General features: G+C 37.3%; 1 protein-coding gene across 1 annotated transcript in view; it reads right to left on the bottom strand.

Moving 5' to 3' along the window:
* Nucleotides 1-17,376, bottom strand: part of LOC137056140 (growth arrest-specific protein 7) — a 98,121-nt gene that overhangs the window by 53,626 nt on the left and 27,119 nt on the right. The window contains exons 4-5 of the mRNA XM_067430125.1: nt 11,709-11,794; nt 8,761-8,814 (exon numbers count right to left, since the gene is read on the bottom strand). Of these exons, the coding sequence (XP_067286226.1) occupies nt 8,761-8,814; nt 11,709-11,794 (140 nt within the window). The remainder of the gene's footprint in view (nt 1-8,760; nt 8,815-11,708; nt 11,795-17,376) is intronic.

Below are 17,376 nucleotides of genomic sequence, written 5' to 3'. Positions count from 1 at the left end.
AACGAAACAGATGACTGACTTTGAGTGAGTCATTGAGTCATTCATTCAACAATACTGACTCTTTTAGGAACAAAACAGGCGACTGACTTTGTGAGTGAGTCATTGAGTCATTCATTCAACAATACTGATTAATTTAGGAACAAAACAGGCGACTGACTTTGTGAGTGAGTCATTGAGTCATTCATTCAACAATACTGATTCATTCATGAACGAAACAGGTGACTGACTTTTTGAGTGAGTCATTGAATCATTCATTCAGGAACAAATCATGTGAGTCACTGAGTCATCCATTCAACCAATTTGTTAAATATTCTGATTCATTCAGGAGTGATTCACTGCTACTGTGTGCTGTGTGACTCTGCTTCGGATTCGTTCATCAAAAGCACCTGATATTGCGACTGAAATGTAAGTTACTCAATATTTACTTGATTATTTTCATGTGCATCACTCTCAAACATGGACTTGATTTTGTCTGTTTATGGTTTGAGGACGTCTATCAGAAGTGGAAAAACATTTTTACTGGCATATTTTTGTCATACCTTATTTTGATAAAAGGCTAAAAGCTGGTCATGTGATGGCAACACGTCTGCAATCACAGCTTTTGTTTGAGCACGTTTAAGAAAAGTAAACTGTCGTGTGTGTGATCTGTGCTGACACAGACTCAATAATCAGGGACTGTGCAAGCGATAGTGTTTCAGAAACATCTGTTCAACAGTTACAGTAGAGCTCGAGCAGCTGTGAAAGGACATCCTGGACATCTCATACGTGATGCTTATGAAGGTTTAGACCAGTTTTTTGACTTTGGATTATTTGTTTGTCCATGAACTTATTTTTCTAGCTTCTTCAGTTGCTCTTTGAATGGCACATTCAGTGTTTGCTAAACGTGTTTTGACACTTAAACCACACATACTGTAACTTATTAACTACAGGCTTCCCACGGGTCCTTGAAAAATCTGAAGAAAAAAATAATAATAATCAAGGCCCTGGAAATTTGTTGAAAATAAATAAAAGTTGTTGAATTTATTTTGAGCAAGAAGTTTCCTGGAAAAAAATCTCATATTATTCCTTCCGGTCCGCTAATGTGTTATTTGTCCAACACTTCGTGGCCTGTGCACACTAAATATGTTCAATAACTGTATATTGTGTTCAATACACATAGAACCTTTATGATAATCTGTAGCCCAAATATTTTATTTAATGTATTGTTGAAATGCTTTGCTTGTTAGGATCATGTAAACCAATGAGGCAAGAAAAGCTTAAAATTCATATATCTTAACTTCTGATTACACGAGCCTAAGGTCTTTTCAATAAAATCCAAGTTAATATCATATCGTTTTAGAATACAGTATAGGATGTCCTGAATATTCCTCAGTTTTATGCAAAAAAGAAATACGACAAACAGAACATCAGGGCCCGCATTTATCAAACATCTTAGAATTACTCACAAGAACACTGCTAAGAATTGACTTAAGAGTAAAACAATTCTTGGCTCAAAGCTGCGCTTAAAAGTTAGTTATCAAGCGTCCCAATCATACTTTAAGTGAAGTGTAGGACTAAATCTGAAGTGCTAGTCTTAGAGTTGATTCACGACACTTTGCTGCGCCACAAACGCGATTTTGGATGATGTCATAGGCATGAACCAATCACTGAAGAGATGTCCTTATTTAAGAATATTCTCAGATAAATTCACATTGAATGGTGAAATTCCTAAGAGGAGTTTACATTCAACTCACATTTGACAATAAAGAGTTTAAGAGAATACATTATAATATACACATTAGAAGTGAAAGATAAACATGTTTTCATCCATTTAATTATTTTTTTGAACAGGTGTGCTGTTAAATGACCAGGACAGAGGATTAGGGCCAAAAAAAAAAAAAAAAAAAAAAAAAAAAAAAAGCATCTCGAGATTAAAGTCATTATAATGCGAGATTAAACTCGTTAAATTTCGAGAAAAAAAAGTCGAAAATAAACTCATTGAATATCGAGAATAAAGTCGTTCTGTTTCGAGAAAAAAATCGTTATATTCCGAGAAAAAAGTCTAAATAAAATCTTGAGAATAAACTCATTAAATATCGAGAATAAAGTCGTTTTTTTTTTTGTTGCTTTTTTTGTGTGTCGTTGCCATAGAGGACATGGCAGAGTTGGATCACTTAGTCAAGCTATATTTCAGACTTTCTTTCAGTAACAAAGAAATACTATCAACTTTAGCTAATTATGACAAAATTATATTAATGTCCTCTATCAGTATGCAATGAACACTGATCGAATGCGTTATTCTCAAGATTTTATTTTGACTTTTTTCTCGAAACAGAATGACTTTATTCTCTATATCTAATGAGTTTATTCTCGAGATTGTATCTCAACTTTTTTTCTCAAAATTTAACGAGTTTAATCTCGCATTATAATGACTTAAATCTCGAGATGCTTTTTTTTTTTTTTTTTTTTTTGCTTGGCCCTAATCCTCTTCCGTAACCTGCCTATATATAGCCTAGATTTTTTTTAATATATAATCAGCCACCATGGATTCCAAAAGAAAACCGTCATGGCAGGAGGAAGAAGCGATCGCTACTTGCTTGCTGAATTACTCGAACAGTGTTTTTTTAAATAGCTTTTTTTTATATAAAACCCAAAATTAACCAGCGCTGAAAAAGATGATGTCTGCTCTGTCCAAACGATACTGTTTGATAAACTGCTTGTCGTCAAACATTTCTAACACATTCTCCCTCTATTGAAAGGTTTGCACACGTCTCTGTCTCCTCAGCGCCATCACTGCCCCTACTGGACACTCCTGACCACTGAGAGACCTCTCGAGCTGTCTTAAATAACTGGGAGAACCAGACGGATTCTTAACTTTAAGACATTTGACAACTTGCTTTTATACTTAAGTTTGAAAGTAGGAGTAAATGTCATGAATTCTCAGCACTTAAGACTAAAATAGCACTTTGAGAAGCTTGATAAATCCGGGCCCAGCTCTCTGTCATGTGGCCAAAAATAAATGAGAAAAAATGCATTTTTGCATAGCTGTGTTTGACACATGAGAACTGAAAACTGTGTCAATGTGTCCCGCATTAAGTCCTTGAGTTAGAAGATAACCAAGGTGTGAGAACGCTGTAACTGTCTGCTAAGGCACATTTTTTTCTCACTAAATTTAACCACTTATTTAATTTTTAGTATTAAAGTATTAAAATAAAAGACACTATTCCCAAAAATGTTGTGCCGCCTCTACACACACATGAGCTCCCCATTGTTAACCCGTGGGGTTTAATCTGGAGTCGGCCCACCCTCTCTAACAGCTCCAGCTCTTCTGGGAAGGCTTTCCTCAAGGTTTAGGAGTGTGTTTATGGGGATTTTTGCCCATTCTTCTAGAAGCTCATTTGTGAGGTCAGGCACTGATGTTGGACGAGAAGGCCTGGCTCTCAGTCTCCGCTCTAATTCATCCCAAAGCTGTTCTATCGGGTTGAGCTCAGGACTCTGTGCAGGCCAGTCCAGTTCCTCCACACCAAACTCCTCATCCATGTCTTTATGGAGCGACGCTTTGTGCACTGGAGCGCAGTCATGCTGGGACAGGAAGGGGCCGTCCACAAACTGATCCCACAAAGTCAGGAGCATGTAATTGTCCAAAATGTCTTGGTGAAGCATTAAGAGTTCCTTTCACTGGAACTAAGGGGCCAACCACTGAAAAACAACCTCACCCCATAATCCCCCCTCCACCAAACTTTACACTTGGCACAATGCAGTCAGGCGAGTCCCGTTCTCCTGGCGACCGCCAAACCCAGACTCGTCCATGGGATTGTCCGACTGAAGCGTGATTGGTCGCTCAGAGAACACGTCTCACTGCTCTAGAGTCCAGTGGCGGCTGCTTTACTCCACTGCATCCCACGCTTTGCATTGCTCTTGGTGATGTAAGGCTTGGATGAGCTGCTCGGCCATGGAAACCCATTCCATGAAGCTCTCTCCGCTGTTCTTGAGCTCATCTGAAGGCCCTAGGAGTCTGGAGGTCTGGAGCTGTTGACTCTGCAGAAAGTTGGAGACTTCTGCGCACTGTGACCCTCAGCATGCGCTGACCCCGCTCTGGGATTTAACACTTCGTGGCTGAGTTGCTGTTGTTCCCAATGGCTTCCACTTTGTTCTAATCCCACAAACAGTTGAGCGTGGAATATTTAGTAGTGAGGAAATGTCAGGAATGGCCTTATTGCACAGGTGTCAGCCTATCACGGCCCCACGCTTGAGTTCACTGAGCTCCTGAGAGCGACCCATTCTTTCACTAATGTGTGTAGAAGCGTCTGCAGGCCGAGAGCTGGAGTTATACACAGATTGAACACCTGAACTCAGGGATTTAGAGGAGCGGCCCAATACTCCTGGCAATAAAATAACTGTCTTAAACTAAACAGAATCTACAGAAAAGCACAGATGTCACTTTTTTTTGTAACCTCATCATCCCCTATGATACATTCAATCCCTACCGTACACCAGTAAGATAAACCCTGCTCCGCTGTTTTTCCCAATTATAGCCACACTTCACTGATGCAGAACGGTTTGCTCTGAGTCTGCCACTAGAGGAATGTCTCATGCTGACGTGTGTGCGTTGGTGGCAAATGAAAATTCCCCTTGGTTGTCAGCAAATGTGATCATAGCAACACTCCCCATGTTGCCTAATTTTTTAAATTCTGCTCAGCATTCATATTACACCAAAATGAGGAAACAAGGCTCATATTGCAACCATTGTCTCACTTCTGGTTTATCTGCAACTGGATTTGTTTCTGGATAAACACTAGAAGTATGTGCATTGACTGGTTGCACAACGATCTTAAGTTCCTCATGATCCTCACACTAAATCCTTCTGTGAGAGAGACTTGTGCTGATAACATGAGGAGGAGATAAAACAGGATTCAGTGTGTGTGTTTGGCATTGGTTCCCATGAAGATAATACACAGGACTGCGTCATCTGCTCTCCATGCCACCAAACATACACGTTATGTGAAAGGAAGTTCTCTCACTGCAAAAAATGCTCTTCTTCCTCAGTCATTCTGTCTCGTTTCCAGTCCAAATATCTCACAATTCTTAAATCAAGATACATTTACTAGATCAGTAAAACGACATAAGATATTGCTTCTTGTTTTGTTGAGAATAATATCTAAATGAAGTGAGTTATTGTTTAAAACAGGCAAAATGATCTGCCAATGGGGTGAGAAAAATAATCTGATTTCATCATTTTGCCTGTTTTAAACAAAAACTCATTTGATTTGATTTTCAACAAAACAAGAAGCAATATCTTATGTCGTTTTACTGATCTAGTAAATGCATCTTGATTTAAGATTTGTGAGATATTTGGACTGGAAAAATACTAAATAAGAGCATTTTTTTTTTGGTGTGTGTGTGTTTAAATGAATCTCTCAGAGTTCTGAGCACCTTAAGACAACATCAGGGCCTTAAAGTAATTGCTACTAACCCTCGGTCAAAGCGAACTGAACACTGGTCAAAGCATCCTTTGTGTGTCTGGTATGCTGGACGAATTTCACTTCATCTTAAGCCTGCGTGAAAGGATCTGACGGGCACGGGTCAGTTCATTCCTCTTTTGTCTGCTAGTCTTGAGTGGAATGTGTTGGTGAAAAAGCAGATGAAGAACTAAACGCTAACAGTAATCCAGAAGCCATTGGTGACATTAAATCGCCTGACAAATACAGACGGCATACGGAAATAACCAAAACATCTCATTCTGACATCAACCACAATTCAATGTCATTCAAAACGTCCGAAAATATGTTCTAAGATCGTTCCGTTAAGATCATTCTGAATGCTCAAAATGTTCCTTTTTTATTTGTTAAAATGTTTTTTCTTGGTTTTGTGAATGTTAAGACACACACACACACACACACACACACACACACACAAAATCGTACTTCGTATATTTGTCTGTTTTCCAGTCTAAATATTAAAAAATAAGATGCTTTTACTAGATAAGCAAAATGACATTAGATATTTAATCTTGTTTTCTGGAAAATAAAATCAAAATGAAGTGAGAAAATGATCTGCCAATGGCATCAGAATAACGAAATCTTGTTTCTTTTTTTAGTCCCAAACCGAAACTTTTCCAACACCACTGGCAGATCATTTAGCAAAAATTCACTTCATCTTATTTTAAGATTTTTGAATATTTAGACTGGAAACAAGTCAAACATACCAAGTAAGAAAAGCATTTTTTACAGTGTAGGGAATGTTACATTGTGTCATTCTTCAAACATTAAGAGAACGTTACATTGTGTCATTCTTCAAACGTTAAGGGAACGTTACATTGTGTCATTCTTCAAACGTTAAGGGAACGTTACATTGTGTCATTCTTCAAACGTTAAGGGAACGTTACATTGTATCGTTCTTCAAACGTTAAGAGAACGTTACATTGTATCATTCTTCAAACGTTATGGGAACGTTACATTGTGTCATTCTTCAAACGTTAAGAGAACGTTACTTGTATCATTCTTCAAACGTTATGGGAACGTTACAATTGTGTCATTCTTCAAACGTTAAGAGAACGTTACATTGTATCATTCTTCAAACGTTATAGGATCGTTACATTGTGTCATTCTTCAAACGTTAAAAGAACGTTACATTGTATCATTCTTCAAACGTTAAGGGAACGTTACATTGTGTCATTCTTCAAACGTTAAGGGAACGTTACATTGTGTCATTCTTCAAACGTTATGGGAACGTTGCATTGTGTCATTCTTCAAACGTTAAGGGAACGTTACATTGTATCATTCTTCAAACGTTAAGGGAACGTTACATTGTGTCATTCTTCAAAAGTTATGGGAACGTTACTTTTAAATATTCTCTAAACATTCTAAAACAAGAGGTTACATTTAAAAAACAAACTTTCAGAAAACCTAGATTGCAAAAAAGTAATTTTTGCAATCTAAGTTTCAAACCCAGCATTAGACCACAGGATTGTTTTGTGCTCCAGTCGCGACAGCTCGTGAGAAGAGCTCTTTGTGTCTGTGATGATGGACGCATATATCAGAGCTGGGATAATGCCAGTCTGTCCAGATTTTTGCAATAATAAATCTCTTACAGTTTGTTCATTTGTGAGCTGCATTTCACCACACGTCTGACTGTACTGCGTCTAATGGACAAACTTGGTAATTTTCTGCAAAGTAATCAATTGGAGAAGTCCATCACTAATGGTTGCGCAGACTGGTGTAAGTAATTTCAGAATTTTCCAGATCAAAAAATGCTTAATAAAGTCTTTCCCAAATGTTCTGGCAAGGTTCTCTCAAAGTTATGAACAAAGTAACGTTAATAGAATGTTCCTTCAACGTTATCTGGTCTTTAATAATGTATAAACATTATTTACACAATAAAAGTTTTTTTTTCTTCTGAATCATTTCAGTTGGACATTCCGTGCATCTCGAGACACAGCATCGGCACTGACAGATTTTAAGATGTGCTTTTAGTTCAATTAGGCGTTTTAGTATGGGACTACACTGGAAAAAATATTTAAAAGTAAGTACCTGGTTGCCTTAAAAGTTTGAGTTCATTGAAATTAAAATTTTGAGTTAATACAATGAACATTTTTGAGAATCGACAACCTTTATTAAAATATTATTAACAGATTTTGTAAGCATATTGGGTAATTGTGTGTTTTATTTGTGATGACGCAGCCAAATTGTGCTATTTTCATGATTTATCACATTTTTTATGTGGTTCAGATACAATAATATTTTAAATTTCTATTTATTAAACCAATTTCCTTGATTGTATAAACTCACATTTTTAATTTCAATAAACTCAACATTTAAAGTCAACCAGATTTAGTTAGTTAGTTGCATAAACTTAGCCACTATGTTAAGACTGTCTTAAGCACTAATTTGTCCAGCTAGCAATTAGTCAAAATTTAATCAGTCTTACTTTTATAATTCAAATTCAACCGATCTACCATTTTCTGAAACTGATTTTAAAAACTTAGGAGCAGTCTTAAAGAAAAAAATAGATGACTTCATTTTTAAGACTAGTCTAAGTGGTTTATGATTTCGGCCCAGGTTATTAAACCAACAATATTTTTTACTGTGTAGCTTAAGCCTTGTCTGTGCAACCAGGGGGTTTAAATCTTCAGAGAACATCCAGAAATATGAAAGTTATAACTTAATGGGAATGTTAGCAAAACATTGTTCTATTAGCTGTGCTTCCTCTTCTTTAAATCTAATGCAGTGCATTTGCTCGTCATGCGCTGTATCAGCTCTGATCATCTTTCTCCTTTTGGCATCATCAATCCGCCTCTGTTACCATGGCAGCCGAGCATGTGCTGTCTCTGTTGATTATTGTGCACAAAGACATTGATTACAACGGAAACTACTCACAATAACTCAAAGCTTCCTTCCCCCGGCAGGATGATGTTTCATCATCGATCTGTAATCTAACTATGATAATATAAGAATAACTTCCCTTCCCTCTTCATCTCTTCTCTGATGGCGAGGGCGGGGCCACCTGTCACTCACATGAGATCAGCCAATAGCAAACCACCACCAGCCAATCAACTCCCCACAGACACAATCAAGCCCCGCCTACATTCGTTCTTGTTTGTGAAGCGATTTATTTCGGATATATCACAATATGTTTGCTTGAAACACAACATGAATCTATGCAGTTTATTCTACAAGCGTGAACACACACATACACACACACACACACACACACACACACACACACACACAAACACACACACACACACACACACACACACACACACACTGTCCTCATACTCACAGTTACTGTGGATTCACACTCCTGCTTCCTGATGGGAGATGTAGAGCCGGGACTCTGAGAGAAGAGAGAAAAGCGAGTGTCAGACATGCTGTGGATGTTATGATGCTGTGATTGTGAGAGTTTCTCTCTATAATCTGTCATCATGAGGAAGAGGAGGAGGAGGAGGAGGAGGAGGAGGAGGAGGAGGAGGAGGAGGAGGGAGGGATGGTCAGAGAGCGGAGAGAGAAGTCCCTTCGTTCTCTTGGCTTTCATAGATGATATCTGCTGCATCTTTAATAAATGCTCAGGTGAAGTGTGTCATTGTAACATGTTTTTTTCCCCAAACACTCCCTGTTTTTCTATTGGATGGACGAGCTGATAGTCCCGCCCCCAAACTCACGCCATTGGCTGAGCCGATGTTGCTGTGTTGAGAGCAGCACGCAGGATGGCTTACTAATAGTTAGTTGAGCATAGACAGACTAACATCCTATGCAGATTACAGCTGACGCCTCCTCAAACAGGGCCAGAGCCAATCAGAGAGCGAGAAACCGCAGCCATCACACACAAACACAATCAAACTCTGAAAATCACTGGACAAACTAGGGAACATAAAAAAATTAAAATCCTCCTTTATTTTTCTCTTTTCCCTCCCTTTTCTGTTTTTTCTATTAAAAAACTAAATTAAAGCAAATTATTTTATTTGGGCACTTTGTAGACACAACTCGTTTCTCGGCGGATTGATAAACTCACTGTGAGATCAGGTCAGATTTTGGCAGATTGCTTTATAATCCCTCCAACCAAATATGGCATCAATCATATGAAGCATCATCACTGTAAGCATTAAAATGAGTAAGCTCTGAAGATTTTTAAGCATGGATATGATGATGTTCATGTATTTGTTCTTGGCGGGAGATTTGCTACACTGCTGCTGATTATTATTACTGCTGCTGATTATTATATTTATGCTGCTGATTATTATTACTGCTGCTGATTATTATTACTGCTGCTGATTATTATTATTACTGCTGCTGATTATTATATTTATGCTGCTGATTATTATTACTGCTGCTGATTATTATTACTGCTGCTGCTGATTATTATTACTGCTGCTGATTATTATTACTGCTGCTGATTATTATATTTATGCTGCTGATTATTATTACTGCTGCTGATTATTATTACTGCTGCTGATTATTATTATTACTGCTGCTGATTATTATATTTATGCTGCTGATTATTATTACTGCTGCTGATTATTATTACTGCTGCTGATTATTATTACTGCTGCTGATTATTATATTTATGCTGCTGATTATTATTACTGCTGCTGATTATTATTACTGCTGCTGATTATTATTATTACTGCTGCTGATTATTATATTTATGCTGCTGATTATTATATTTATGCTGCTGATTATTATTACTGCTGCTGATTATTATTACTGCTGCTGATTATTATTATTACTGCTGCTGATTATTATATTTATGCTGCTGATTATTATATTTATGCTGCTGATTATTATTACTGCTGCTGATTATTATTACTGCTGCTGATTATTATTATTACTGCTGCTGATTATTATATTTATGCTGCTGATTATTATATTTATGCTGCTGATTATTATTACTGCTGCTGATTATTATTACTGCTGCTGATTATTATTACTGCTGCTGATTATTATTATTACTGCTGCTGATTATTATATTTATGCTGCTGATTATTATATTTATGCTGCTGATTATTATATTTATGCTGCTGATTATTATTACTGCTGCTGATTATTATTACTGCTGCTGATTATTATTATTACTGCTGCTGATTATTATATTTATGCTGCTGATTATTATATTTATGCTGCTGATTATTATTACTGCTGCTGATTATTATTACTGCTGCTGATTATTATTATTACTGCTGCTGATTATTATATTTATGCTGCTGATTATTATATTTATGCTGCTGATTATTATTACTGCTGCTGATTATTATTACTGCTGCTGATTATTATTATTACTGCTGCTGATTATTATATTTATGCTGCTGATTATTATATTTATGCTGCTGGTTATTATTACTGCTGCTGATTATTATTACTACTGCTGATTATTATTACTGCTGCTGATTATGATTATTATTATTATTATTATTATTATTATTATTGCTGCTGCTGCTGATTATTATTATTGCTGCTTCTGCTATTGATTATTGCTGTTGATAATTATTATTATTAATACTGAATATTATTATTACCGTAATAATAATAATTATTACTATTACTGCTGCTACTGCTGCTGCTGCTGCTGATTATTATTACTGCTGCTGCTGATTATTAATATTAATGCTGCTGATGATGATTATTATTGCTGCTGCTGCTGATGATTATTATTATTGCTGCTGCTGTTGGCATTGCTGCTGATTATTATTACTGCTGCTGCTGCTGATTATTATTATTATTACTGCTGATGATGATTATTATTATTGCTGCTGATGATGATTTTAATTATTGCTGCTGCTGTTGATTATTGCCGATGATTATTATTGCAGCTGCTGCTGATTATGATTATTATTGCAGCTGCTGCTGATTATTATTATTATTACTGCTGATTATTATTATTATTGGGGAAGGTGGAGGTGGAACTCTAAAAGTGCGCTGCAAACTGCTATAGTGAATACTAACCAGCAATTTAAATGTTGAGCAGCAAGATCATTGGCTGCAGATGCGACATAAACCAATCAGCTTGTGCCAAGTAGTTAAAGCTATAAATATCATCAGTTTGCATTAAGGGCCTATCCGCCTCTAGAGTTTGATGACAGAACATGGCATTTCATAGAATCTCACCTTGAATCTCCACTGAATGTTGTTTTAATGCCAATGATATAGATGGAGATTAGTGGAGGTATTGAAATAGAGCATACACTTATAGTCCAGATGAATATGCTGGACGAATAAACGAGCGATCGGCCGTACCTGTTGATCTGTGCTGGCCTTCCGCACGACTGCGTGCGACTGTTCGGTCTGATGCAACGGGCTGCCATTAGCATGAAATCCATTCACTGCGGGAAGAAAACGTGAGATGAGTTTGATTCAGAGAAGATCTGGTCCTCTCACAAGGTTATTTAACAAAGAAAAGACAAAGCACACCAGTTTGTAGTGAAGTTTGTCACAAAGCAGATTTCAGACATCATTGCCTAAAAGAATAATTTTCTATAAAAATGAAAACATTAAAGGGATACTCCACCGTTTTTAGAAATAGGGCTTATTCAAGATCTTTCCTACATTTAGATATGTGGGCAAATGCATTTTTGTCTCAGTGCATGCATTGTTTTAGTTTGGCAGAGTCGCCACTAGCTTAGCTTAGCATAATGAATGGAATCCTATGTTGCCAGCTAGCATGTCCCAAATAAAAGTGATTACTTCTTGTGCCCACACGTATTCACAACGAGTACAAATAGCGATGCAGATTAAAACTAGGTGATTTCCAAGGCAGATATTGACTTGGGGAAGCACCGCTATTTGTACTCGTTGTGAATATGCAGGCCACAAAAAATAATAATAATAATAATATTTTTTTTTTTTTGATCACTTTTTCTTGTGACATGTTATCTGGCAACATAGGATTCAATACATTTTGCTAAGCTAAACTAGCGCCGACCCTGCCAAACTCAAACAATGCATGCACTGAGACAAAAATGCATTTGCCCACATATCTAAATGTAGGAAAGAAATTGAATAAGCCCTATTTCTAAAAACGGTGCAGTATCCCTGACATCAAACCTGACGCACCATATTTTAAAAAGAAATTAAATGTGTGGTGGGATATTTAAGTTTCATCGTTAGTTGTAAAATATGTGTCTGACGTCTTGATTAATCACAGTCTCTTGCGTGATTTAAGGGGGTGTAATATCTTGACGGACAGTGATGGAGATGAATATGTCTAATGTTTCCTTCCTCAGTCCATGTACAATGACACTCATTTCTCTTGAGCCAGATCATAATTTAATTTGCTTTATGGCGTTCCGTCCACATGCTATACACTACTATCCTGTCCATCCTTCATTGAGATGTGCTGGTGGACATTGTAAAATGCTGATAGCCAGTGCAAATCAAATCAAGAGTACTAAACCGAGCACAGTTTGGCTCTCAGGACGGAGGTGCGGACAGTAGATGCTCCGTTAGCTGATCTGTGGATGGATTGAGGAGGAAAACCTTTTGGACAAGTGTTGAACTACAATGATCTGTAATGGGGTCCGAAAGTCTGAGACCGCAGTGACAGTCTGGGGTTCACTTACATCTCCTTTTAAGGAGAAAAAGGTCCAAATGCAACTGGAATGAAACTTTCCTAAGATCCAAACTGTCCTCCAAAAAAACGACTCTATAGGTCGTTTATCAAGCACCTTATTGCGACCTATATTTACGTTTTAAAGTCATGCGCCCTCTAGTTTGCATAAAAAATAATGGCATTGTCATGTGACGTATGATTGTCGTTACCAATCAAAATGCGTGTTCATTTTAATGCAATGTGTGGAATTTTTACCACCATTTGTCATATTTCCATTTGGCAAAAATAATTTTTTTTATTTACAACCTCACCCACCCCATCCCTAAACCTACTCTGTGATTTATAGAGCATACACACTTTATGAGCACGTGCTCCCTGGGATCAAACTCACTATCGCATGATCACATGTTGATGTATATTGCAATGCTTTACCAACTGAGCTATGCAAAACCTGAAATATTACGCAGATAAAAGAGAAAAATGCTTAAATAAAAGTGTCATATTGTCGATAGGGGCACAACTTTAGTAAACGCTCCTATGGGTCGTATTTCAAGAGTTAAAATATTGTCGATAGGAGCACAACTTTAGTAAACGCTCCTATGGGTCGTATTTCAAGAGTTAACATATTGTCGATAGGAGCTCAACTTTAGTAAACGCTCCTATGGGTCGTATTTCAAGAGTTAACATATTGTCGATAGGAGCACAACTTTAGTAAACGCTCCTTTGGGTCGCATTTCAAGAGTTAAAATATTGTCGATAGGAGCACAACTTTAGTAAACGCTCCTATGGGTCGTATTTCAAGAGTTAAAATATTGTCGATAGGAGCACAACTTTAGTAAACGCTCCTATGGGTCGTATTTCAAGAGTTAACATATTGTCGATAGGAGCACAACTTTAGTAAACGCTCCTATGGGTCGTATTTCAAGAGTTAACATATTGTCGATAGGAGCACAACTTTAGTAAACGCTCCTTTGGGTCGCATTTCAAGAGTTAAAATATTGTCGATAGGAGCACAACTTTAGTAAACGCTCCAATGGGTCGTATTTCATGAGTTAAAATATTGTTGATAGGAGCGCAACTTTAGTAAACGCTCCTATGGGTCGTATTTCATGAGTTAAAATATTGTCGATAGGGGCACAACTTTAGTAAACACTCCTATGGGTCGTATTTCAAGAGTTAACATATTGTCGATAGGAGCACAACTTTAGTAAACGCTCCTTTGGGTCGTATTTCAAGAGTTAACATATTGTCGATAGGAGCACAACTTTAGTAAACGCTCCAATGGGTCGTATTTCATGAGTTAAAATATTGTCGATAGGAGCACAACTTTAGTAAACGCTCCTTTGGGTCGTATTTCAAGAGTTAAAATATTGTCGATAGGAGCACAACTTTAGTAAACGCTCCAATGGGTCGTATTTCATGAGTTAAAATATTGTCGATAGGAGCACAACTTTAGTAAACGCTCCTTTGGGTCGTATTTCAAGAGTTAAAATATTGTCGATAGGAGCACAACTTTAGTAAACGCTCCTTTGGGTCGCATTTCAAGAGTTAAAATATTGTCGATAGGAGCACAACTTTAGTAAACGCTCCTTTGGGTCGTATTTCAAGAGTTAACATATTGTCGATAGGAGCACAACTTTAGTAAACGCTCCTTTGGGTCGCATTTCAAGAGTTAAAATATTGTCGATAGGAGCACAACTTTAGTAAACGCTCCTTTGGGTCGCATTTCATGAGTTAAAATATTGTCGATAGGAGCACAACTTTAGTAAACGCTCCTTTGGGTCGCATTTCATGAGTTAAAATATTGTCGATAGGAGCACAACTTTAGTAAACGCTCCTATGGGTCGTATTTCAAGAGTTAAAATATTGTCGATAGGGGCACAACTTTAGTAAACGCTCCTATGGGTCGCATTTCATGAGTTAAAATATTGTCGATAGGGGCACAACTTTAGTAAACGCTCCTATGGGTCGCATTTCATGAGTTAAAATATTGTCGATAGGAGCACAACTTTAGTAAACGCTCCGATGGGTCGTATTTCATGAGTTAAAATATTGTCGATAGGAGCACAACTTTAGTAAACGCTCCTATGGGTCGCATTTCATGAGTTAAAATATTGTCGATAGGGGCACAACTTTAGTAAACGCTCCTATGGGTCGCATTTCATGAGTTAAAATATTGTCGATAGGAGCACAACTTTAGTAAACGCTCCGATGGGTCGTATTTCATGAGTTAAAATATTGTCGATAGGAGCACAACTTTAGTAAACGCTCCTATGGGTCGCATTTCATGAGTTAAAATATTGTCGATAGGGGCACAACTTTAGTAAACGCTCCTATGGGTCACATTTCATGAGTTAAAATATTGTCGATAGGGGCACAACTTTAGTAAACGCTCCTATGGGTCGCATTTCATGAGTTAAAATATTGTCGATAGGAGCACAACTTTAGTAAACGCTCCTATGGGTCGCATTTCATGAGTTAAAATATTGTCGATAGGGGCACAACTTTAGTAAACGCTCCTATGGGTCGCATTTCATGAGTTAAAATATTGTCGATAGGGGCACAACTTTAGTAAACGCTCCTATGGGTCGCATTTCATGAGTTAAAATATTGTCGATAGGGGCACAACTTTAGTAAACGCTCCTATGGGTCGCATTTCATGAGTTAAAATATTGTCGATAGGGGCACAACTTTAGTAAACGCTCCTATGGGTCGCATTTCATGAGTTAAAATATTGTCGATAGGAGCACAACTTTAGTAAACGCTCCTATGGGTCGTATTTCATGAGTTCAAATATTGTCGATAGGAGCACAACTTTAGTAAACGCTCCTATGGGTCGCATTTCATGAGTTAAAATATTGTCGATAGGGGCACAACTTTAGTAAACGCTCCTATGGGTCGCATTTCATGAGTTAAAATATTGTCGATAGGGGCACAACTTTAGTAAACGCTCCTATGGGTCGCATTTCATGAGTTAAAATATTGTCGACAGGGGCACAACTTTAGTAAACGCTCCTATGGGTCGCATTTCATGAGTTAAAATATTGTCGATAGGGGCACAACTTTAGTAAACGCTCCTATGGGTCGTATTTCATGAGTTAAAATATTGTCGATAGGAGCACATCTTTAGTAAACGCTCCTATGGGTAGTATTTCAAGAGTTAAAATATTGTCGATAGGAGCACAACTTTAGTAAACGCTCCTATGGGTCGTATTTCATGAGTTAAAATATTGTCGATAGGGGCACAACTTTAGTAAACGCTCCTATGGGTCGTATTTCATGAGTTAAAATATTGTCGATAGGGGCACAACTTTAGTAAACGCTCCTATGGGTCGTATTTCATGAGTTAAAATATTGTCGATAGGAGCACATCTTTAGTAAACGCTCCTATGGGTAGTATTTCATGAGTTAAAATATTGTCGATAGGGGCACAACTTTAGTAAACGCTCCTATGGGTCGTATTTCAAGAGTTAAAATATTGTCGATAGGGGCACAACTTTAGTAAACGCTCCTATGGGTCGTATTTCAAGAGTTAAAATATTGTCGATAGGAGCACAACTTTAGTAAACGCTCCAATGGGTCGTATTTCATGAGTTAAAATATTGTCGATAGGGGCACAACTTTAGTAAACGCTCCTATGGGTCGTATTTCGTGAGTTAAAATATTGTCGATAGGAGCACATCTTTAGTAAACGCTCCTATGGGTCGTATTTCAAGAGTTAAAATATTGTCGATAGGGGCACAACTTTAGTAAACGCTCCTATGGGTCGTATTTCAAGAGTTAAAATATTGTCGATAGGAGCACAACTTTAGTAAACGCTCCTATGGGTCGTATTTCAAGAGTTAAAATATTGTCGATAGGGGCACAACTTTAGTAAACGCTCCAATGGGTCGTATTTCATGAGTTAAAATATTGTCGATAGGGGCACATCTTTAGTAAACGCTCCTATGGGTCGTATTTCATGAGTTAAAATATTGTCGATAGGGACACAACTTTAGTAAACGCTCCTATGGGTCGTATTTCATGAGTTAAAATATTGTCGATAGGGGCACAACTTAAGTAAACGCTCCTATGGGTCGTATTTCATGAGTTAAAATATTGTCGATAGGAGCACAACTTTAGAAAACGCTCCTATGGGTCGTATTTCATGAGTTAAAATATTGTCGATAGGAGCACAACTTTAGTAAACGCTCCTATGGGTTGTATTTCATGAGTTAAAATATTGTCGATAGGAGCACAACTTTAGTAAACGCTCCAATGGGTCGTATTTCATGAGTTAAAATATTGTCGATAGGAGCACAACTTTAGTAAACGCTCCTATGGGTCGTATTTCATGAGTTAAAATATTGTCGATAG

The sequence above is a fragment of the Pseudorasbora parva genome, chromosome 21 (assembly GCF_024679245.1).
Source record: "Pseudorasbora parva isolate DD20220531a chromosome 21, ASM2467924v1, whole genome shotgun sequence".
In the NCBI taxonomy this organism is placed as follows: Eukaryota; Metazoa; Chordata; class Actinopteri; order Cypriniformes; family Gobionidae; genus Pseudorasbora; species Pseudorasbora parva.
Note: the sequence above shows the minus strand (reverse complement) of the source record. Positions and strands in the feature narration are given on the sequence as shown.